Source organism: Centropristis striata, chromosome 20, assembly GCF_030273125.1.
Source record: "Centropristis striata isolate RG_2023a ecotype Rhode Island chromosome 20, C.striata_1.0, whole genome shotgun sequence".
In the NCBI taxonomy this organism is placed as follows: Eukaryota; Metazoa; Chordata; class Actinopteri; order Perciformes; family Serranidae; genus Centropristis; species Centropristis striata.
Genome location: NC_081536.1, coordinates 24,411,437 through 24,435,856, shown reverse-complemented (window position 1 = coordinate 24,435,856; position 24,420 = coordinate 24,411,437). Strand labels below are relative to the sequence as shown.

The 24,420-nt window shown below is 44.3% G+C and overlaps 1 protein-coding gene and 1 long non-coding RNA gene across 2 annotated transcripts in view; one reads left to right on the top strand and one right to left on the bottom strand.

Annotated features, from left to right (window-relative positions):
• Window positions 1-743: 743 nt before the first annotated feature.
• Window positions 744-23,247, bottom strand: LOC131993257 (uncharacterized). The gene is made up of 3 exons (XR_009396296.1): window positions 23,148-23,247; window positions 20,987-21,008; window positions 744-833 (listed from the first exon to the last, which is right to left on the bottom strand). It is a non-coding gene; the product is annotated as an uncharacterized LOC131993257 (long non-coding RNA).
• Window positions 22,235-24,420, top strand: part of LOC131993256 (E3 ubiquitin-protein ligase RNF166) — an 18,924-nt gene continuing 16,738 nt past the window's right edge. The window contains exon 1 of the mRNA XM_059359069.1: window positions 22,235-23,572. Within this exon, the coding sequence (XP_059215052.1) occupies window positions 23,391-23,572 (182 nt within the window). The 5' untranslated portion in view covers window positions 22,235-23,390. The remainder of the gene's footprint in view (window positions 23,573-24,420) is intronic.

The following is a 24,420-nucleotide window of genomic DNA, read 5'->3' as shown; positions in this document are numbered from 1 at the left end:
TAATGTCATTTTCATACAGAAACAAGCTGAAATGCAGAGGGTGTTCTTACAGACACCATGCGCGCATGCAATATGCATCTCGTGCTCACGAGAAAAGTATCTTGTGCTCACGAGAAACTATCTCGTGCTCACGAGAAAAGTATCTCGTGCTCACGAGAAAGTATCTCGTGAGCACGAGAAATGTTTCTCGTGCTCACGAGATACCAACGTTTTTTTTATTTTCACCATGTCCCTTTAGGGGCTCCGTACGTATGAACGCATACCTTTGGGAAGATCTAATTTTTGGCACCACAACGAGTTCAAAACAACTTCAGCATCTTCAGAGTCCCTTAGGTGGCATTTTTTTTTTTCCGGATTGCCACTACAACGTGTTTGTGCTACTGACTGCTAGTTACCCACCAAACTAATACCAAAACCATTTTTACAAGAACAAACTCTGAAACCACTTTTTTCCTCTGTTAGTTCATACATGCATGGAATGTGTCCCAATAGATTTCATGTATTAGATACTCCAGCTGTGTGGAAATGTTCCCTCATTTGCTGTATTTATTATAGGGACTGAGAGGGCACCAGACTCTCACATAGTTCAGTTAGGGTAAGATGGGGTGACTGTGAAGACATATGGCTTACACCATTTTCATACTCATCAGAGCAGCCTTTCCTGTATGAAAGCATTTGCATTAGTTATAGTTTTGCCTGTATTCTTCTTTTGTTGTCCACTGAGGAAACAGTCCCTCAACACCCTCTGTAGACACTCCACAGCCGCCGGGAAATATCCATCACTGTTGTGTTTCCTTTATTTCTCAGATTCCACTTCAAAAGGCTGAGCACTTCTGAAACAGAAACACAACACGGTGATATAGATTTTTTACATTATAGCAAAGTGAAAAACAAAAAACATTGATCAAAGGTTACATGAAGACACTTTATCCTTTCATTGTGTCTGTCACAACAGCTTTCAGCTCCCTCTTCTGGGTACTTGTTGTTAATAAGTGTACCATCAACAACATGTATCACATTTCTAATCAGCACACAATTATTGACAGAATTAATGTGTCAATAACCACTATATAACTATGTGTAGTGCAGGAGCACAGGGACTAACTTCAATACCATCACTCCAACTATTCTCTCCACCCTGACCAACTGCCTCACCGACATAAAAACCTGGATGAACCACAACTTCCTCCAACTCAACAGCAGTAAAACTGAAATTATAATCTTCGGCTCAAAATCCACCCTCCCCACCTCCGAGAACTTCACACTCTGTATCGATGGTCACTCTGTCACTCCCTCCCCCCTGGTCAGAAACCTTGGCATCTACATGGACCCCGCACTCTCCTTCAAGTCACACATAAACAACGTCACCAAAACATCCTTCTTCCACCTCCGTAACATAGCACGCCTTCGATCCACTTTCTCCTTCTCAGCCGCTGAAACACTAATTCATGCCTTCATCACCTCCAGACTCGACTACTGCAATAGCATCCTATATGGCCTCCCCTTCACTGTCCTTCAAAAACTGCAACATGTACAAAACTCTGCTGCCCGACTGCTCACCCACACCCCCTCCAGAGAACACATCACGCCCATCCTCCGTCAACTTCACTGGCTTCCCGTAAAACAACGCATACATTTCAAGATCCTCCTCACCACCTACAAAGCCCGAAACAACCTTGCCCCTTCATACCTGACAGATCTCCTCCATCGCCCCATTCACCCCCACCGAACACGCTCCACTGACGCCAACACCCTCGCCACCATCACCAGGACCAAATACCGCACCATAGGGGACAGAGCTTTTGCCATTGCCGCCCCTACCCTCTGGAACTCCATCCCCCTGGCCATCCGAAACTCCGACTCACTGCCGTCTTTCAAAAGTCAACTCAAAACCCACCTCTTCAACATCACTTACAACACCTGATAAATCATTTTCCACCCTCTGTCTTCTTATCTCTTTCCTATCCACTGTATTGTTGTTTTTGAATATTTGTATGTGTTTGTATGTGTAAGGTAGTTGCTTCAGGTGGAGAGGGGATGGCGCTCTGGCGTCATGTATGGCCTGGAGTAGTTTAGCTTTTTGTCCCTTGCGGGACACCGTGTTTCATTTTCTGTATTTGGCGCGGTCGGCATTCTTATTCAGTGTTTATATGTACTGTTAAAGGTAAGCACTGTAAACGGGGCGCTGCAAATGAATGTCTATTCTGTTAGATTAACGGTTGTTTCTGTATGTTGTTAGACTGTTGTTGTTGTTGTTGTTGTTGTTAGTGTCTGTTGTTTAGCATGAGAATCTGCCTTTAGACTTTCTGTTGTCTGATTCAGTGTTTATATGTACTGTTAAAGGTTGAGCTGCCAGTCGTTGCGAGCAATAAACCAGACGCGGTCCGAGCCGCAAATATAACCACCCGAGTCTGACTGGTCCCTCTTCCGCCCTACACCATCACCCTAAAACACAACGCAGAGTCCCAGAGTGTGGAGAGGCTCATCTCACGCGGGCCGGGTTACATCTTTGGTGCCGTGACCCGGATTTGCGGCGCTTCGAGACCGCGGAGGAAGCAAGGCCGGCCGCAGCTCCTCAACTCGGCTGCTATTATTAAACTGTCTGAATAACTACTACCATTAGAGCTTTGTTACGAGAATATCCTTCCTCTCTAACATATCCTTTGTAAACGTGTTTTCAGTTGAGTGTTTTCCATGCTATTCTAACAGTAATAATATTTAATCAAATGGTAAATTAGTATATTTTGTGTTAAACATTTATTTAAGGGTAATTTGTGACTATTATTAAGCAAGTATTGCTGAGTTATCTCATACATATCTGCATTGAGCGTGTGTAATGACGTTTTGAGTTTGGTTTAAGTGAAAAAGTGAGTTTTTGGGCTATTTACAATTGTACCACACTATCTATTTTTTGTTTATCATATTCTATTAGAAATAGCTCTGACACATACACAGCCACAAGCTAATCATAACAAGTATCTCACACACACATACATTTTACACTATTGCCTACATCACAGAAAATAAATAACATTGAAGATGATGAGTGACCATGCACACTCCCCAGGCCCTCCACCCGCCCCTGGGGCTGCCACAAGCCACGACTATGACTCCCCCAGGAGAACACACCCTCACCCTTCCAATGAAGGAGCAATACCTGGCACAAGCAACCAACTGTCATCTGTGAGGTCGAAACTCGCCACCCAGTTCCCCCAGTCCCCTAGCCAGCAGCTGCCTTATCACACTCCAGTCCGGCAGCCCACACCAGTGGGCATGCAACTCACCCCACTACCCCCAGTGCTATCACCACACCCTAATCTCTGTGCTGCTCCAGCTGAAGTGTCCACATTACCAGCCCCTGTAACCATAAGTGCAACTCCCTCAGCATTCCAGCCAGCTATGCAGACAACCATGGCCTCTGCCCCCCTGCCCCAGACCAGTGTGCATGGACCTATGACCACCTTTCGACCTCAGAGTCTCCCACGCCACAACTTTCCAGTGACACAAATGACACCACAGCCCACCATGAATCATCAAGTTGCCCCCCCTCACCCAGTGCAGGTTAATCAGCCCAGCCCCATTGTCCCCAGCAGCTATGCAGGCCCCTCACCTGCAGTCCAAGCCCCTGTGCCAAGTTTCCCAACACCACAGACTATGAGCGCGGCTGAGCAGACTCCTCAGGGCGTAGAGAACAGACAAGTCCTCCAGCTGCCTGTACCCCAAGCCACCGTCCATCACTCTCAGGTCCCCCTGCACTCACTTGCCACTGGTGTATGGAACACCGCTGCAGCTGCACCTGCCTGTCATGACAAGGCTTTTCCTCACGCCCAGGCCCCAGTCTATTTTCAGCCGCCCGCCTCAGCCCCTCAAGCCATTATGTTTCCTCATCCACATCCCCAACCGACTCCTCTGCCCCAAACCTCCTCCCAAAACATGTATGCACCAATTAATACCCCAAGCCTCCCACCAGCTGCATATGGTGGCTTTCTGCAAACTCACCAGGTGAAAAATGTCCAAATCTTCACGGGTAATTCTGATAGCAAGATGCTTATAGAGGACTGGATTCGTGACATGCAATACCTCCTGGAGGCAATAGATCTCCCCCCTCACCTCCGCTTCTCCACTGTGGTACGTCATCTTAGCGGCGAAGCTAGAAAGCTGGTCCTCAATCTACCCCCACACGACCAAACCCCTGAAAAAGCATTTGAAGAACTGAGAGCGGAGTATGGTGACACACAGGGCTCCTTCGACCCACTAGCCGACTTCTATGAGCGCAGCCAGAGGGCAGGTGAGTCTGCCTGCTCTTATGCCATAGCACTAGAGGCAACACTGCGAGCAGTAGAAGACACCCAAAGAAGTGGCAAGCCTTTTCCGGACCGTGACAGTAAGCTCACTCGGCAGTTCTTAAGAGGACTTAATGATGAGGAGGTGTTCATGAGAATTGCACCAATGAAACCCCGGCTCCTGAGCTTCCGGGAGCTGCAAGCTGAGCTCAGAAACCTGGCAAAAGAAGCAAAAAAGTTCCACCCACCAAACAAGCCAAAGAAAACCTACGCTCAGGTCCAGGTTGCAGCTGAGTGTAGCTCAAATGTGAAGACAGAGAGGCCTAAACAGTCATCAGAGTGGTCAGAGCTAACAGAGCTTGTCAAGAAGTTAGCTCTGTGCCAAGAGGAACAAATGGCCAAGTTAGCTCACCTTGAATCAAGAATGGCTGCTCCCCCTTCTGCGCCTGCCCCCTCACTGAGAGCCCGACCTTCTCCTGTATCTACACCCCAGACTTCAACTGTCACATGCTACAGGTGTGGAAAGCAAGGACACATAGCCCGGGTTTGCAGAGCAGTGTTCCCGGAGGTCAATCAGTCATGGGCTCACCAACCTCACCCGGTAGCTCCAGTAGAGGGGAGCACACCTCACTCAGCTCAGCCTTTAAACGGCTAGGGCCCATGGTCACCGGGGCAACTATGGGCGAGCAGCAAGACCCCCCACTGCATGTGGAAAAGATTGGTGATGGAGGGGAGGGCACCCCCTTAGTGGGCCCCAGGAATGAGGGGGAGGTGGAAGTAAATGGAATGAATTGCAAGGCACTCATCGACTCTGGCTCTCAGATAACCAGTATTACACACAAATTCTGGAGAAATCACCCCATCCTTCAGAAACTAGAGTTACAGCCCTCTAAAATACCCATAGAAGGTGCAGCTGGTCAGAGCGTGACTTACCATGGTGTCCTGAGTATCAATGTGAAAGTGCTGGGGAAAGACTTCAAGAAGGTGCCAGCCTTTGTCGTCACTGATTCTGAATATCGCCAATCTGTCCCTCTTCTGGTAGGAACTAATGTCCTCCGCGCTGCCAGACGCCACCTCCAAGAAACCTATGGCCAGCAGTTCCTCCACCAAGTCAAAGAGGACCATCCAGAGTGGTACACCTCTCTATTAGAAGTTCGAGACACTGAGCATTGTGATGTAGAAGATATGGTGGGGCCTGCTGTGTACACTGGCAATGCAGTACACATCCCTGGAGGAAAGGAGATGGATTTAAGGTGTAGAGTAAAAGCCGGGCCGCAGAGAAAGACTTACACCGCAGTGATTGAAGGCCACTCCTCCATGCAGCTCCCCCAAGGCCTCTTAGTTGCCAAAGTCCTCGCCAATGTCAAGAGAGGTTGTGCCCCTGTAAGAGTGATGAACTTATGCCAGCATGTTGTCACTATCAGGCCCAACACATACCTGGCCAATGTGTCCCTCGTTGAAAGTGTCATGGATTTTTCACATAAGCAGCAGGGCGCATGCCATGATGGTGGAGACAGAATTACATGCCTGAGCTTGGACCAGGTGGTGACAAACTGTGAGGTGGACCTGAGTGAGGCAGCGGTTGAGAACGAGCACCAGTGCTCCTTACTTAAAGAGCTTGTGGAAAGGAATGCAGCTGTGTTCTCCCAGCATCCCATGGACTATGGCCACACAAAGACGGTGCAGCATGAAATCCCTCTGGTCGATGGTAAGCCTTTCCGTCTCCCTTATCGTAAAATCCCCCCATCACAGTGGCAAGATGTACGAAAGTTGCTGATGGAAATGGAGGAGACAGGAGTCATCAGGCCCAGTAAGAGTCTTCACCTGTAGTGGTTGTAACCAAAAAAGACGGCTCACTGAGGTTGTGTATCGATTACCGCAAGCTAAACTCCTACAGCACGAGAGATGCGTTCCCCCTCCCCAGAATAGAGGAGGCCCTGGAAGCGCTGGGTCAGGCCAAGTTCTTTTCAACACTCGACCTCACGTCAGGCTATTGGCAGGTGGAGGTGGCGGAGCATGACAAACACAAGACCGCATTCAGTACCCCCATGGGGCTGTTTGAAGCGAACAGAATGCCCTTTGGACTGCAGAACGCCCCCTCCACCTTTCAGCGCCTCATGACCTGCTGCTTCGGGGATCTGAACTTCACTCACCTGCTGATATATCTCGATGACCTCATCATATTTTCTAAGACATTTGATGAGCACCTGGGGAGGCTGCAGCTGGTGTTCGATCGGCTCCGGGAGCATGGCCTGAAACTGAAACCATCCAAATGTCAGCTGGTGAGAAAAGAGGTGCAGTATCTGGGCCATTTGGTGTCAGCGGAGGGGATCCGAACGGACCCAGATAAGATAAGCAAAGTTAAGGACTGGGTGAGGCCCACAAACCGCAGAGAAGTGCTACAGTTCCTGGGATTTGCGGGATATTACAGGCGGTATGTGAGGGGATATTCTGCACTAGCAGCCCCCTTGTACCGCCTCACTACTGGTGACCCCAAACAGAAAAAGAGAGGCAGAAAAAAAGCTCTGGTGCCTGACCCACCCTTCCTATGGACCGCTGATTGTGAGGAAGCATTCCAGACCCTGAAAGACAAGCTGACGACCGCTCCGGTGCTGGGCTACGCAGACTACAGCCTGCCTTTTGTCCTCCAGACAGACGCCTCAGGGGAGGGGCTCGGGGCCGTCTTGGTCCAGGTCCAGGGTGGCACAGAGAGGGTCATCGCTTTCGCCCGCAGAGGCTTGAGTCCAGCTGAGACGAGGTATCCTGCACATAAGCTTGAGTTCCTCGCTTTGAAATGGGCAGTGACCGATAAATTCTATGACCACCTCTATGGGCGCAGATTCTCAGTCCAGACAGACAACAACCCTCTCAAGTATGTCATGTCCTCTGCTAAGTTGGATGCTACGGGCCAGCGGTGGGTGTCTCGCCTGGCTGCATTTGATTTTGACGTCCAGTATCGGAGGGGACATAGCAACGCGAATGCCGACGCCCTCTCACGTATGTCAAACCAAGACGTCACCCAGGTCCTGCACTCCTGCCCTCAGCAGGTGAGGTTCAGTGAGCCCAAGCATGGTGCGAAACAGCCCACAGCCTACAGGTCCACTCAGGACCCAGTAGGCCCCACAAGCACCCAATCTGAACCCCTCAGACCAAATGAGCCTTATGGAGACGTGGGGATGGAGTCACTGCCTGCCATGACAAAACAGGAGATCCGTGTGGGGCAGAAGGAAGACCCTGTTATTGGCCCTGTCTTGCACTATAAGAGTCGGAACCTGAAGCAAAACCGCAGTGAAAGGATCGATGGTGGTGGGCAGGTGTGCCTTCTCTTAAAAGAGTGGAGGAGGCTAGTAGTAAGAGACGGTATCATGTACCGCCGTGTCCAAGACCGCCAAAGGGGAGTAGTGGAGCAGCTAGTACTGCCGGAGAAACTACGTAAATCAGTCAAGATGGCTCTCCATGATGATTCAGGGCACTTAGGTTTTGAGAGGACTGTGCAGATGATAAGAGAGAGATTTCACTGGCCACAGATGTTCCAGGAGATAAAGGCTTGGTGTGAGCAGTGTGAGAGGTGCTGCCTCAGAAAGACACCAACCACGGGTGTCAAGGCTCCCTTGGTCAGTATTCACAGCAGCGCCCCCATGGAGCTTGTATGTGTGGATTTTCTGTGTCTGGAGAAGTCAAAGGGTGGCATAGAAAATGTCCTCATTGTCACAGACCATTTCTCACGCTATGCACAGGCATACCCCACCAAAGACCAGAAGGCCACCACTGTGGCCAGAGTGCTGTGGAGAAACGTCTTCTGCCGGCTGGGTTTTCCTGCGAAATTGCATGCAGACCAAGGGCGCAACTTTGAAAGTGCTGTGGTGAAGGAGCTGTGTAAGTGTACTGGCATCACCAAAACCCGCACAACCCCCTATCACCCCCAGGGCAACGGGACCACTGAAAGGTTCAACCGCACCCTCATGAACATGCTTGGGACATTAGAACCTCACCTGAAGCCCCGGTGGCATGAGTACGTGGACGCAATGACTCACGCCTACAACTGCACACGCCACGACTCCACTGGGTATACGCCATACTTCCTGATGTTCGGGAGGCATCCCAAGCTCCCTGTCGATCTGGTTTTCGGGGTTCAAACCACCAATGAGCCATGTGAGTACAGTGAATATGTCCAGACGCTGCACTATTGTCTGTCACATGCCTATGCCCAGGCTAATCAGGCCTCTCGCCAGGCCAAGGGACATCAGAAAAAATATTACGATCAGAAAGCAAAGAGTCACGCTTTCAGCCCAGGAGACAGAGTTCTCGTCAAAGTGTGTCATGTGGAGGGGCGGCAGAAACTGGGAGACAAGTGGGAGCCTCGACCGTACCTGGTGGTGAAGAAACAGCCCAGTATACCAGTGTATGTGGTGCGGTCAGAGGATGGCGACACAGAGAGGGTGGTTCACCGCAATCTCCTCACACAGTGTATGTTTCTCCCAGTAGAGCGGGCTGGTGAAGTGATGAGAGGGGAGGTTGAGCCAGACACAGCGGAGGACATACATGAGCTAGCTGGTGAACTGACAACACAAGAAGAGGAATCAGAATCAGAAGAAGGCTCGGAGGTGGAAAACATGGAGGAAGTGGATGTGGAGGAGAGACAAGTTAGTGACAGAGGGCAGGAAAATGTAACAGTCAGGGGCACCGTCTCGGCCTCCGGACCCAGTGCTCCAGGGAGGAACCCACCGAGAAATCGACGTCCCCCAAAGAAACTGTCTTGTGAGGTGCGTGTCGTGGAGTCAGAGGAGGATCGGCAGAAGATAGAAAGAGGATGGAAGTTGTGGCAGAGAGCCAAAGCAAGGAGAGCAGCAGGACATATGTAGCTTAACACAGCAAGTGCACCCACGTTAAGAGGGAGGACACGTACATATTCTCCTTACACATCACATGTGCATATTCTCATTACACGTCTGTACTACACAAACATTTATTCTGCACAAGTCCATGACTGTTCTTAAGGTGTAAGTTGAATGGGTGGTCCTTGTTTTATTTAATTTGTTATGATGCCTGGGACGCCATCAATCAAAGAAGGGGTGGATGTAAGGTAGTTGCTTCAGGTGGTCAGGGGATGGCGCTCTGGCGTCATGTATGGCCTGGAGTAGTTTAGCTTTTTGTCCCTTGCGGGACACCGTGTTTCATTTTCTGTATTTGGCGCGGTCGGCATTCTTATTCAGTGTTTATATGTACTGTTAAAGGTAAGCACTGTAAACGGGGCGCGGCAAATTAATGTCTATTCTGTTAGATTAACGGTTGTTTCTGTATGTTGTTAGACTGTTGTTGTTGTTGTAAGTGTCTGTTGTTTAGCATGAGAATCTGCCTTTAGACTTTCTGTTGTCTGATTCAGTGTTTATATGTACTGTTAAAGGTTGAGCTGCCAGCCGCTGCGAGCAATAAACCAGACGCGGTCCGAGCCGCAAATATAACCACCCGAGTCTGACTGGTCCCTCTTCCGCCCTACACCATCACCCTAAAACACAACGCAGAGTCCCAGAGTGTGGAGAGGCTCATCTCACGCGGGCCGGGTTACATATGCATCTATGTATGTACTGTATGTATTGTCCATTTGTATTCTTTTTCACTTTGTGTTTTTTTGTAAAGCGTCTGTGAATTTTTAAAAGCGCTATATAAAACTGATGCATTATTATTATTAATACTGACAACGCCACCTGCCGTTGAGGGCCAGGAGGAATCCTTAAAACCCTAAATATTTTCATTAGTGTCATGTGACCAACTCTGATTTTCCCCGAACAGGGGAAAAATTAGCAGGAAGCGTCTATAGTACAAAAATATTAATTACAAAATTTAGTTAAAATCCCACTTAAAATCCCAGGTAGGTTAAATTAGTAAAACAACAAAGTTGATGGCAGACAGTACAGGCCTGACACCACAAGAAAATGCACTACACACGTAACATTTTCAAGATAAACTACAGAAGTGTCATGCAAATTGTCACTACAAAATGTCATGCAGTGTCGAAGTTATACATACACACTACAGTGTCCCCCCCAATACAGTCTCACCACAAGGAGGCAGTGAGGTGTCGCAGACTCGACCTTGTACAGGTTCAAGCTGTGGGTATACAGAGGGGGGAGAGCAACCTGTATTACAATTATTATCAGTCATCAAAGAGATTACCCCCATTAAGCGCCTAACACTGGTCTAACAAAGTGTACCACACTAAGGCATCAACCAAAATAAGCTGACAAAAGAAAACTAAAGTGTAAAGTAACAGTAGAAATCAGTGGCTGGCCTGGTCCCCCTTTGAGAAAGGAAACAAAACAAATTAGTTGTCTGTCACAGGGTTACTGTGTCTTCCACATAATTAAAACATTAATAAAAAAATTATAAAATATATGCCTACTTTGCAAGAATACATAAACCCCTGTCACACAGTAATGCAGGAGGAGGGAGTTGCTACTGATAAAAAAGAACACATTGTAAATATTGTGGCAAAGTCCTCCAGCCACAGTTAGGTTTAGGCTGGAAGCTTCTTTTTTTCCCTCTCTCTCCCTCTTGCTGCTGCTTCCTCACATCCCTGCCCACCTACACCTGTGGGCACTCAGCTAATTAAGGGCCTGTGCTGCTGAGTTAAATCAGTGCAGCTTCAGTCTGCTGCAGACTGTCTTTGGGTGACGAGCTGGCATTGTTGGCCGCAGTGTTTGCAGCGTGATTGCACATGATCATTCTCTCCCTCCGTGTTTAAGGTGAGCTTTTATGGAAGAATAATCTTTATTCAAGAGCGTGGATTTTCAGTTTGAGAGCATAATTTGTCTTTCTCATGCTCAGATTTGTTCTCCTCATGCTCACATTTTGCGCTCGCACTCAGATTTCTGCTGCTTTCTTTCAAAATGTGTGCGTGCACTTAAAAATCACATGCTTGTGCTCACATTTCTTCTTCTTGGACACAAACATTTCACTCGCACTCATATGTTCTGTGCGCGCTCAGATCTCAACTCTGCGCTCTCAAAACTTTTGTGCTCGCACCCAGAACACGCACGTCCTCTCAGGTTGAGGTGTCTGCTCAGACTGAACGATGTCCCGCCCTGCGCTTAAAATAGTGTGTTTCACCAGCCAATAGGGAGACAGCTAGATTGTGGCCCCGTCTTAGGTGCGTTCCCTCGCCTTTTTGAGCGCTCCGTAGGGGCGGGTATATGGTCTGTTTGTAAAACTGCTTCTCTCTTAAAATACACCAATTTACCATATTAGCCAGCTATTTGAATTGTCACCTATTTAAGACGCAGCATATTTATGTAGAATTAATCTTAAATAGTCCTAAAAAGAGTTATCGTAGTTTAGATTATATATATATATATATATATATTTATTTTTATTATTATTTATCTACATATAGTTTTTTATTTCTCACCTGTTCAGTGGTGTCACGATAGTTCAGTGGTAAAGGACACTATCATCTGTTGCATTTTAAACCATGCAACGCCGGTTCGCATCCCGTCCGGACGGGGGTCTTATTATGATTTAAAATTTTAATTGATAAATTAATGTAACAGTAATACAATCCGTGTAACCAGCTGCTTCTCTTATTGAAACGTTTAACATGAGATGATGGGTAAATAGACTTGGCTACATGATTAAAAAGGTATAATGAAAAATACGCTATGATGATGATGATAATGATTTGAGGATAACATTGGTGCGTGTAATGCAGTGTATCACCGTCCTATTTACGCGGCCAAAGCCAGGGGGCGCATAATTAGGCTAATGTTGGTAATGCTTTCACAAGAAGAAGACTTTGAGCAGGATTCGGAGCGCGGCAGCGAATGAATGGGAGACGAGATGGATGGCCAAAGACCTCAAGTAAGTTCATTGCTAAATGTTGCTACAACTCAAAACATATCTATCATATACAGTAGTTTCAATAACAGTACAGTAATCATTTTGACACTCGTACTTATCAACATATATAGCGGGCCTTCATTGTAACATGTACAACAGAAAGTACAATAATTGCCAACGTATGATCGTACCAGCGGCAGGTAGGCACACATAATGATGCGCGAGCTGAAGGGAATCCCCGCTGACGTCACTTCATTCATAATGAGTTGCTGTCCCTAGTGCCGACAAAGGCCCGCTATATATGTTGATAAGTACGAGTGTTTTGAGTTGTAGCAACATTTAGCAATGAACTTACTTGAGGTCTTTGGCCATCCATCTCGTCTCCCATTCATTCGCTGCCGCGCTCCGAATCCTGCTCAAAGTCTTCTTCTTGTGAAAGCATTACCAACATTAGCCTAATTATGCGCCCCCTGGCTTTGACCGCGTAAATAGGACGGTGATACACTGCATTACACGCACCAATGTTATCCTCAAATCATTATCATCATCATAGCGTATTTTTCATTATACCTTTTTAATCACGTAGCCAAGTCTATTTACCCATCATCTCTTGTTAAACGTTTCAATAAGAGAAGCAGCTGGTTACACGGATTGTATTACTGTTACATTAATTTATCAATTAAAATTTTAAATCATAATGAGACCCCTGTCCGCGGATGGGATGCGAACCAGCAAAAAAAAAAAAAAATGCAACAGATGATAGTGTCCTTTACCACTGGACTATCGTGACACCACTATACAAGTGCTAAGACTTTCACCACTAACACAAGTGAGAAGACAAACATCACATGCATTTTTTGCAAGAAGAAAGGCCACACTCTCCATAAGTGTCGCAAGATTATGGAAAAACCAGTTGAAGAAAGGGTCAAGTTCGTACATCTGGAGAAGTTATGTTTTGGCTGCCTCAAGATCGGCCATAACTCCAAATCTTGTACATCCAGGAGTGTGTGTGACTTATGTGAAAAACGCCACCCCACTTGCTTACATCAAGATCGTGGGAAGAAAGAACAAGGGACAGGACAAGGAAGATCAAATGAAAACAAAGGAGACAAGAATCAACAGTCTGAACCTATAGAAACACAGCAAGCAACCTCTAATCGAGTTGTTCAAGAGAAGAGCAGCACTCATACTTCATCTATTGTTCCAGCCTATGTCTCCACAACAGCTGAACCAGACAAGGAAGTTCTAGTGTATGCTTTACTTGATAGTCAGAGTGACACAACCTTCACCCTGCAGTATGCAGCTGAAACATTGCGTGTCAAGAAAGAGCCAGTAAAACTTAAAGTGTCCACAATAACATCAAAAACAAAGGTGGTGAACAGCCAAAAGGTGCAAGGACTACAGGTAAGAGGCATCAGCTCTGACACTAAAATCAAACTCCCAACAACCTACACCAGAGAATACATACCAGCAAACAGATCCCATATACCCACAAGCACAACGGCAAAGTCCTGGCTCACCTGGAACATTTGGCAGATAGCCAGAAAGGCAGAAAGCCAGCCATATGCACAAAGGTCTGTGTTAGGTTGGACCATTATAGGCTACAGCAGCCCTGATGTCGATTATGATCAGGAGGATGAAATCGGTGTCAGCCACCGTGTCATAAAGGAAGTTCTGCCAGTGACGAAGCCTTCTTCTGAGCTCAAGTCTGAGGTCCATTTCGTTTATCGAACTCAAGTCAAGGAAATGATCACTCCGACAGATATACTCAAGGTCTTTGAGTCAGATTTTACTGAGTGAACAAGTTCTAATATCGCAAGATGATATTAAGTTCTTGGCGAAGCTGAAAGAAGGCATCAAGCAAAAGCCAGATGGACATTACGAAATGCCACTGCCTTTCAAGGAAGAGAGACCAAGTCTGCCAAACAACAAAGTGTGTGCAGAACATCGTCTCAGATGTCTGGAAAAGCGTCTTAAGAAAAATGATCAATATCACAAGGATTATGTGGCCTTTATGGAAGACATAATAACAAGAGATGATGCTGAAAAGGTTCCAGAGTCAGAGTTAATCAATCAGACCACATGGTATATCCCTCACCATGGGGTTTATCACCCCCAAAAGCCAGGAAAGATTTGCGTGGTATTTGATTGTTCAGCTAAGTTTCAGAATACATCACTGAATGAGCATCTACTCACCGGGCCAGACCTTACAAATACCCTTGTAGGGGTCTTGTGTCGTTTCCGCAAAGGACAAGTAGCCATCATGTGTGATGTGGAGCGGATGTTCCATCAATTTCATGTTGCACCAAGGGACCAAGACTACCTCAGATTTCTGTGGTGGGAAAGAGGTAATATGGAAGCTCCACCATCAGTGTTCCACATGAAGGTTCACTTGTTCGGTGCTGCATCGTCACCTGGCTGCGCGAACTTTGGGCTAAAACACCTGGCTGCAGAAGGAGAAGGCAAGTTTAGTGAGGCTACAGTGAAGTTTATATATATTATTATTATATTTATATTGATGGATTAACAAGTTTGGACAGTGAAGAAGAAGCTATCAAGCTTGTTGAAGAGGCAAGAGACCTCTGCAAGACTGGTAGGCTCCGCCTACACAAATTCATCACCAACAACAAGAAGGTGCTTGTCACAATCCCAAAGCAAGAACGTGCTGAAGGTGCAGCTGACCTTGACATGGCCTTGGGAGAACACAAGATGGAACGGGCTCTTGGGGTCCAATGGTGCATTAGCTCAGATAAGTTCAGAGTGAGTGTACAAGAACATCCTTTTACCAGAAGAGGACTACTGTCAACAGTAGCCTCAATTTTTGATCCTCTTCGATTGGTGGCACCTTTAATTTTTAAGGGTAAACAGATCCTACAACGGATGTGCCAAGACAAGGTGGGATGGGATGAACCACTTCCTGACGACCTCAGGCCGCGTTGGGAAGCATGGCTTCAAGATCTCCACAATCTGTCTTCGGTAGAGATACCACGGCACTACATACCATTGACATCCAAGGAAGTTCAGCAGTATGAACTCTACCATTTTTCCGATGCTAGTGTTTCTGGCTATGGAATGTGTTCTTACCTCAGGGCTGTTTCGAAGTCTGGAGAAGTCCATTGTGCTATTGTTATGGGGAAGGCAAGAGTTGCACCGACAAAAGTAACAACAATTCCAAGGCTGGAACTCTCAGCTGCAGTCGTGGCCACAAGGACAAGTGATCTGCTAAAGAGAGAATTGGAGATTGAAGGTTTACAGGAATACTTTTGGACCGATTCCAAAGTTGTCCTTGGTTACATTAATAATGATGAAAGGCGATTTCATGTATTCGTAGGCAACAGGATCCAGCAGATCAAATCAAGCACAGAAACAAGTCAGTGGCAATATGTTGTCTCAGAAAATAACCCGGCTGACCATGCCTCTCGTGGATTCACCACAAAGGAGCTTGTAGAGTCTAACTGGTTCACAGGACCTAGTTTCCTGTGGCAAAAAGACCTCCCTAAGAGAGAGGAGATTAAGGAAGAAATCAATGAGGACGACCCGGAAATCAAAAGAGCACAAGTTCACACTACAAAGGCAAAGGAGGAGAGGTCTCTACCAGACTGACTTCAGAAGTTTTCAGATTGGAAGAGAGCTGTAAGGGCCGTAGCAAGACTTAAGCGTCTTGTAAGGGAGGTGAAAGGTCTTAAAACAAGATCTAATGAAGCTACGACACTTGAAGAAAGAAAGGATGCTGAACAATTCATAATCAAAGCAGTTCAAGAAGAAGCGTTCAGTGATGAAATCAAGTCTCTGATACAAAAGAAAGAGGTAAAAAGGAGCAAGTCAACCAAGCTACACAAGTTGAACCCCTTCATGGATAGCCAAGATATCCTGAGGGTGGGAGGTAGATTGACACAAGCAACGCTCCACCCTCACGTCAAACACCCAGCTATCCTACCCAAAGGACATCATGTGTCTCGGTTGTTGATAAAACACTATCATGAGAAGGTGAAGCACCAGGGTCGTGGAATGACCATCAATGAACTACGCTCCAATGGGATTTGGATCTTAGGATGTAGTAGTGAAGTGTCATCGCTCATCTTCAAGTGCATAAAATGCAGGAAACTCAGGAAGTGTAATCAAGAACAAAAAATGGCCGACCTTCCACCAGAGAGGATGGAAGCTACCCCTCCATTTACCTATACTGGTATGGACTGCTTCGGACCATTTTATGTTAAAGATGGTAGGAAAGAACAGAAGAGATATGGGCTCTTATTCACCTGCATGTGTTCACGTGCCATCCACATTGAGGTATTGGATGACCTTTCACTGATGCCTTCCTCAATGCATTGTGCTGCTTTATTGCCATAAGGGGCAATGTAAGTCAACTACAAATTGACCACGGCACAAACTTTGTGGGGGCACGCAATGAATTCCAGGAATTAATGAAAGGAATGGAACAAGAACGTGTGAAAGAGCTAGGATGTAACTTTGTCATGAACCCACCTGCTTCCAGTCACATGGGCGGCATCTGGGAGAGGCAGATTCGGACCGTGAGAAGTGTCCTCACATCCATCCTAGACCAGTCTGTTGGAAGATTAGACAGCTCTTCATTAAGAACTTTCTTGTACGAAGTGATGGCGATAGTGAATAGTCGACCATTGACCACAGAGCATCTCAATGATCCATTAGGACCAGAACCCCTAACTCCAAACCACATATTGACAATGAAATCGTCAATCATCGCAGCACCACCTGGAGAGTTTGTAAGGGAAGATGTCTATCTGCAGAAGAGATGGAAGAGAGTTCAGTTCTTGTCCAATGAATTTTGGACCAGGTGGAGAAAGGAGTATTTGCTGAATCTGCAGCAGAGGAGCAAATGGAACAAGGACAGGAGAAATGCTAAAGTGAATGACATTGTATTGTTACAAGATGATGGCATACCAAGAAATCAGTGGAAGCTGGCGAAGGTAGTTGATGTCTTCCAAGGAGCTGACGGAAGAGTCAGAAAACTCAAACTGTTACTTAGTGACACAACACTAAGTAAGGGCAGTAAAGGCACACGCACAACTAAGCCAATTTTCTTAGAAAGGTTCATACACAAAACAGTACTTTTATTGGAGGCTAAATGAGTAGATTAGTTCTTCATTTAGATTGTTTTGTTTGCTTTTTGAAGGTATATTTGTGTATTTTCAAAGGTGTCTCATAAAGTTCTGTTAACAATGTCGATTTTCATTGTGAATCACACATTGTGTGATGGTGGGAGTGTAAATGCAGTAGTTTTTAATTTTATTTTGAAATACGTGCTTTTATTTTGAAACAAGTAAACCGGAGATCTTAGCTCCGTAAGCTTAATACAGAGACCGAGGGCAACCTGTAGCGGTGATGTTACCTGCTCGTTTGTTTTCTTTTTTCTTTATTGCTCCATGCATCATGTACGTTTAAGAATCATATTTTTGACCATGAAGATTGCCTCTGGGGAATGACTCTGCCGTTGGTTGAGAAGCAGGCTAAAGTGGTCAGTATTATTTAATAGTATTATTTAATGGTAAGCAAGGCTTTTTCTGTATTGTTTACAATTTCTAATGATGTATTTTATTTTGTCTATTTGAACATTTAGTTCTACGGTGTTTATGTGGTGAATAAACATCAGTGAAAGGAACTGGAGTCTTGCATCAATGGGCGGCATAGTCATAGTGAAAGAGACTCCCCTCCTGGTACCTGGGAGGCTGCGCCTCTGTTCACTGGCTGCAACCAAAAGCGGCTCACAGGCCTCCTAACTGTGAGGCTCTCCTGGTGCTGCTGTTTCTTTCTTCCTCCTGTTCTTCGCCACTTCACCACCAAGTGGCGAAGGTCTGTGTGACCTTAGGAGCAGTTGGGCCAACCTTAGGCTGACGAGGTCGTTTCCCCCTGGTGGTGGTCCCCCTCTCACATTCTGCTGTGGTGGAGTACGGTACCGGTTGAGTTTTTGGGTTCACAAACGGGTGTTTTTGTTTGCTCCCATTTATCCCTCGTTCTGTCCTTCCTTGAGTGGGCGCCCCCTGCCCCTGGTTAATAGTAAGACAACTGTATTTAGCAGATTGTGTATGGTGCAATATTTTACGGTTTAAGAATATTCATTGCTTGTTGACAATTTTATATTCCTTGACTTATCTATTGCAATAAAGATATTTTTTTATACTGAGGAATCACGTCACTCTCTTCCAGTGTTTCATTCCAACCTGTGTGACCTTTTCGGTATGTTGTGGGATTTAACCCTTATTTAGATTTCCTGGGGGTGGAAAGAAATCTCCCCTAGGTGGCGTTGTCGGCAACCACTCAATTCCTCCTCAAAATCTCCACTACATTCTGGGCCCTCGCGAGACTCCCGCCACAATATCACAAAGCTTCAAGTCATTAAAATACTCAGATAGACCATGTATATCTTTCTGTATTTACGGTTATCTACAGCCACAGCATTTTAATGGTGGTGATGTAGCATCAGTTGCAAAATGAAACATACAGATAAACCTTCCTTAAAAAACAGACAAACTACAGAAGCTAAAGATGCTAGTTAAAGATGTGCTACAACCATGGCTGGCATCAGTAGCGCTAAGACGAGTGGGTGCATCAGCTGTGTCGAGTGGGTTACTGTGGTGCAGTTGGTAGAGTGGTAATTGTTAAAATAATTTGAATATTATACTTGTTGAAAATGAAATGTTACTGTCTTCCTCTCTTTTTCCTCTTTGTGATTTTTCTCCAAACAGTCATCACAGGTCACTATGCATGCGTAATTCACTAAACCTTGAGTGTAATAAATATCTCTATGCATTTATACTAAGTCAGACAATATGATTTTGATACAATGATTATGTTTGTGTGTTAATTTTGGTTTAGAAACTTTGACTACATATATTTCATTGTCTGTTTAATATTTTTTAGACTTTTAGAATCTGTGAGACAGTTAAATTCCTTTGACTCTGTAGACATGATATCTTTGTGAGACAAAACAAGGCAGTAGGTTTTTTGTTGAATGTCCTGGAGAAGTCAGGATGGCCTTGTCCGGGGCAGCAAGATCGTATGCCCAGCTGGCATTGACGTGCCGTTGTATTAATTAAAACTGGCGAATCAGCGATCAAGAGGGCGGGACTTCCTGGAGGAAATCGACCAGCATGTTTTGTAAACAATTGTAAGGTTATTTTAATGGGTTCCAGGGAGAGAGTCGTGGTTCAGACTTCACAAACTGAAACACGTCTGTTTGTATTCAGGGACATGAGTTTTTGAACCCGGAGAATCTCTGTAAAGTGCACATTTTTTGACGTATTGTAATAAAACTTTTGTTAAACTGAGAAACTTAGACGTCTCCAGCTCTTCATTTCCCCATCAACGAATGCGCAGAAAAATGGTGAGGTTTTTTCTGTTGGTGACAGATTTTTTCTGTCGGTGACAGATTATCAATTTTCAAGGTTTCCTCATGCAATTTTTCTAACATTACCCACTGACCGGATGGTTGATGGTTCGATCCCTGCGCTCGCTGTGCTGTGAGCATCTAATGGGTTAGAAGACACTGCTGCTTTTATGGTCAAGACAAGCTGCTGAAGTACAAACAGAGCAACAGAATGGGGAAGAAAGGTGATTTAATTGGCTTTAAATGTGGCATGGTTGGTGCCAGACGAGTGTTTCAGAAACTGCTGATCTACTGGGATTTTCACACACAACCATCTCTAGGGTTTATAGAGAATGGTCCGAAAAGAGAATTTCCAGAGAGTAGCCATTTTCTTCATTTCAAAATACCTTGTTGATGCCAGAAGCCAGAGGAGAATGGCCAGACTTGTTGGAGATGATAGAAAGGCAACAGTAACTCAAACTAGAAAATTCCTGCGGAAACTTTGACAGTATGCCGAAAAATTTACAATACAGTCACAGCCTTAACATCCTATTAACATTGAATTACTTTACTTTGCAAGAAGTACTTGTACCCTTGGATTTCCTGTTAAGACACAGTTACCTCTCAGGCTTTTATTTTATTAAACTACTGAGATAAAGTTACTTTGTGGGGCTTTTTATTTTTTTATTTTTTAAAAAGGCTTGTCCTGGGTTTCCTATTCAGCCACAATTACCTCTCAGACTTTTCGTCTACTGAACTGTGAAAATATAAGTACTTTGTGGGGCATTTATTTTGGAAAAACAGCCTTGTCCTGGGCCTCCTGTTGAGACACAGTTGCCTCTAAGGCTTGTATTCTACTAAACTACAAGATATAGCTTCTTAGTGGTGATTTTATTTTTGAATAACAGCCTTGTCCTGGGTTTCCTGTTAAAGAACAGTTACATCTCAGGATTTTTTTTCAATAAAGCTATTAAATATAGTTACTTTGTGAGGATTTTAATTTGAAAATCAAAAATTTGAATTGATTAATTGTTTTGCTTACAAATTTAACCTTAGGACACATTCCATTCTATATAAATGTTGCCACTCCTCCAGCTTTTCCAGATCCCCGATCCCTTCTCACTGCAGTATCTCCCTTAATAAAAAACATTTCAACCATGTCACCTGTATACAGATTGCGTTGGGTTTGTTTTCCAACTCATATATACACTTCTTAAACTCTTGGCCATTTTAAATTAAGCTTCTTGCATTCCACTGAAGATCCAGTCCATGTCTGAGAACACTAAGTATCATCATAAGCTATGTCTCTAACCGTTTCCCACTGTAGCCATTTTACTTCGCATCTGATCTGACAGTTATTTCGATTCTGTCATTTCTGCTTCTCGACTGTGCTGAACAATTGCTTATCTCTGCCCTGAACTGTACAGAATCACTTTTGTCACATCCTTGACATTTTCATGTGTCTAGAATTTGTTTTTGCAGCTTGATGACGTGGCTACACGGTGATGTAGTGGTTAGCACTCACAGCAAGAGGTTCAGGTTCAGGTCTTCATTGTCCCTCGAGGGGAAATTTGATTTACAGTAGAGGGCAAGAAGAAAAACACAAGACAACATAAAGGACATGGGACATTAATCACAGTTACAGCAAACAACCAACCAAAAAATTAAAATTAAAAGTATCAGGCCATTGAAAAGTTACAGTAAATGCTGCTAGTAAAGTATTGCTGAGCAGGGCAATCAAAAGTGGAAATTAAGTGCATAACAATCCATAATAATAAATTATATTATTATTATTATTATTATTATTATTATTATTATTATTATTATTATTATTATTATTATTAATAATAATAATAATGACTATAATCTGATAACAATATCTGCAAAATAGCCTATTTCCTTATCATAATGCAAATTAATCTCAAGTCATTTCTCCCAGCATGATACAGTATATCAGTAGTTATACTTATAGTATATACTTATACTCAAATTCTCTGAATCACAAAATTCCCCCAAATTTTTTCCTGTGTTGTGCTTTCCGATTTATGTGTATTATAGGATTATTTTGTATTTGTGGGACTATACTTGGCCTCCTCTGCTAATGTATGCTTTTTTATCATCATTTCTATACAACATAATTCTGTGTTGTCACCCCATAGCTTTCTGTCTATACTCTATCTCTCGAACAATTTCACTAAAACTGGTGTAATGGAATTATCGACTTTAATAATTTGGCCTACTGTGCATAATATTTGAAGTATAGCCTTGTTTGGTCTGATGGATAATGGAAAAGTTTATTTCCTCTAGTTGCCTACTGCAGTGGTTCTCAAATGGGGGTACGCGTACCCCTGGGGGTACATGAAGGCACTCCAGGGGGTACGTAGGATTTTAAAATATACATTTAAAAAGTAGCATCCTTGCAAAAATCCTTTAAAAATAATTATTAAATATTTTCGGAAAATATAAGTATACGTTCATAAAATGAATTTTATATTCAATTTAATTATCCTAAAAACCCAGAGTCTCCCCCATACCAGGATGGTTCGACCCAACCTGTCATATGCCACCTGGCATCACCTGTCACTTGAAAACTCAAAGATGGAGTCGTGGTTGAAGTGTAGCAGTTATAGTTTTAAATGATTATATGGTCACTGTTTTTACTACATTAGTTTGAATCACTACATTTTAATGATGAGAAGTATTTGCAATAAATTAAGTCATGGATTACTAACATTTAAAATATTTATATAATAATATGTTTTTTTTTCAAATGTTTGAATTTTGTATGTGTTTATTAGTCCCAAAGTTTAATAAATCAGACACTGATAGCACAGCGCTCTGTTTTGAAGTCTTTTTTTTCCAGCCAAAAATGCATTGCCCTGGTTAGGGGGTATGGGCAACTGGTGGCCCGGGGGCCACATACGCACCCTCTCTTGAAGTGGCCCTCAGTAGGCTACAACTACATGCATTTGAACATGAAATCTTAAAAGTGCAGTGTAAGAATACACAAAATTACTCCTTGCAATTAATGTTGGTCTGCTGTTATTGCACTGAAACAGAAATCACAGTAAGTGGTTCTTTTTTATTTGCTTCAAACCTTTTGTATTCCTATTTATACTGTTATACATGCATTTGAGCATGAAATATGTTAAGTTACTGCACTCTAAACATATTTAAAATTGCAGTTTCATCATATCTGGTTAAGTACACGGTCCTATATGTGGCCCTGTGGTAGTGTCGATGAAAAATTGTGGCCCTCTCCAGCATTTAAGTTGCCCATCCCTGGTATAGCCATAACATTAGAACACAATTGTCCTGGTTGTTTGGTAGGCTATATTGTCGTGTAAAGTCGTTTCCCTCCCGGACATGTTAAAAATAATGTCTCCTTTGTTATTCAGGACTTTTGGCCCGACCCGCTTACTGTACACCCTGATGTGGCTTCTGGGATAGCAGTCTTGCAGAAATGTAGAGACATGGAGGTAAATGCAGAGAAGGACTTCAACCCCCACAAAACAAAGCGCGGAGGGCTCTTGTCGTAACCTCTGTTGTGTTCATGAGCATTCACTGGCGTTTTCCCAAAAACGCTGATCTGACAACCTAGTGGATCAGCGTTAGATGGGCTCCACGAGTTTATAGATTAGTGATTTTTATTCAGGTCATCCTCGCAGCACAGTGCTGATACTCACAAGCGGACACTGCTCCCAATGTTTACTTCTCCGGCATGTCTCCTTCAGACAGGAAAAGTAATGCTGGGCTTTATTGAAGATTGAAGTTTTGTGATAAGTCGATTGGAAAGCCACTATGATTTTAAAATATATCTTCAAATTCCTTTGCGGGTAATGTAGGCTATACCAGCTAACAGCAGTTAGGACAGCCTCCTCTATCTGGCACCGAGCTGTTGTCGACTATTGCAGATCCTCTCCGGCTCCATGATGGCGATGTTTCGGAGCTTTGTGTCGGCGAGCACCCAGCTCCGCCAGCAGCAGCAGCCGCCCAGCAGCGGCTCCGACTCGCCGGCCGCCCCGGCTGAGGGCATCGAGAGCCAGTTCTCCTGCCCCATCTGCCTGGAGGTCTACCACAAACCCGTCAGCATCGCCAGCTGTGCTCATACGTAAAGTAGTGCTTCTTCTTTGAATGCGTGTCATTTTGTGTGGACATGCAGTAAATAACGTGCTGCTTTGTTGTATAGGCGCAGACACATTCTAACAGCTGACCCGGCTCGGTTATTTCGGTTTACTTTCTTCTGATTATTTACCAAAGCATTCATCATTTAAAACCTCTGTCAGCCTCAACAGGCAGTGATCCTATCCTACACATTCTGCTCATTCCATCACTGCAGATATCGTCAAACTATTAAAATAATCGCCTAAGTCATTTTTTGTCAATATTGTTTTTTTCCCTAAATCATCTCCTCATGACGCCGGCCACCTATGGTAAAATCACCTAAATCATCAGTTGATCAGATCATGTGATTTTACCCCTTTAAGATCATCACTTTAACATCACTGACAATTTGCCACATTCATAGGCATCAGATAAGAACCCAGCAAAGAAGAGCTAGAGGGAGATTGTTTAGTTATCAGTTTAGTTTATCAGTGTTTTATTGTTGACACTAATATTGGGAACACTTTACTCTAAGATGTTGATAAGAGTGACATGAGCGTGTCATAAACATGACATGGGATGTGTCATGAACATCAATGACACTTTGAAGTAACATTAATGCTCATGATACTTGTCATGTCATGTTTCTGACAGGCTTGTGTGACTCTTATGTAGACACCTACAATATAAAGTGTTACCATATCTTGCTTAAGTCACAAAGTTCAAAAAAATTGCCTTAGTCATTTATTTCTCTTAAGTTACACAAATTACACACAGTGTTATTACTATGCCAATAGCTATCCTTTGTTACATCCTTTTTGAGTGAAATGATCAATAAATGTCATATGTTACACT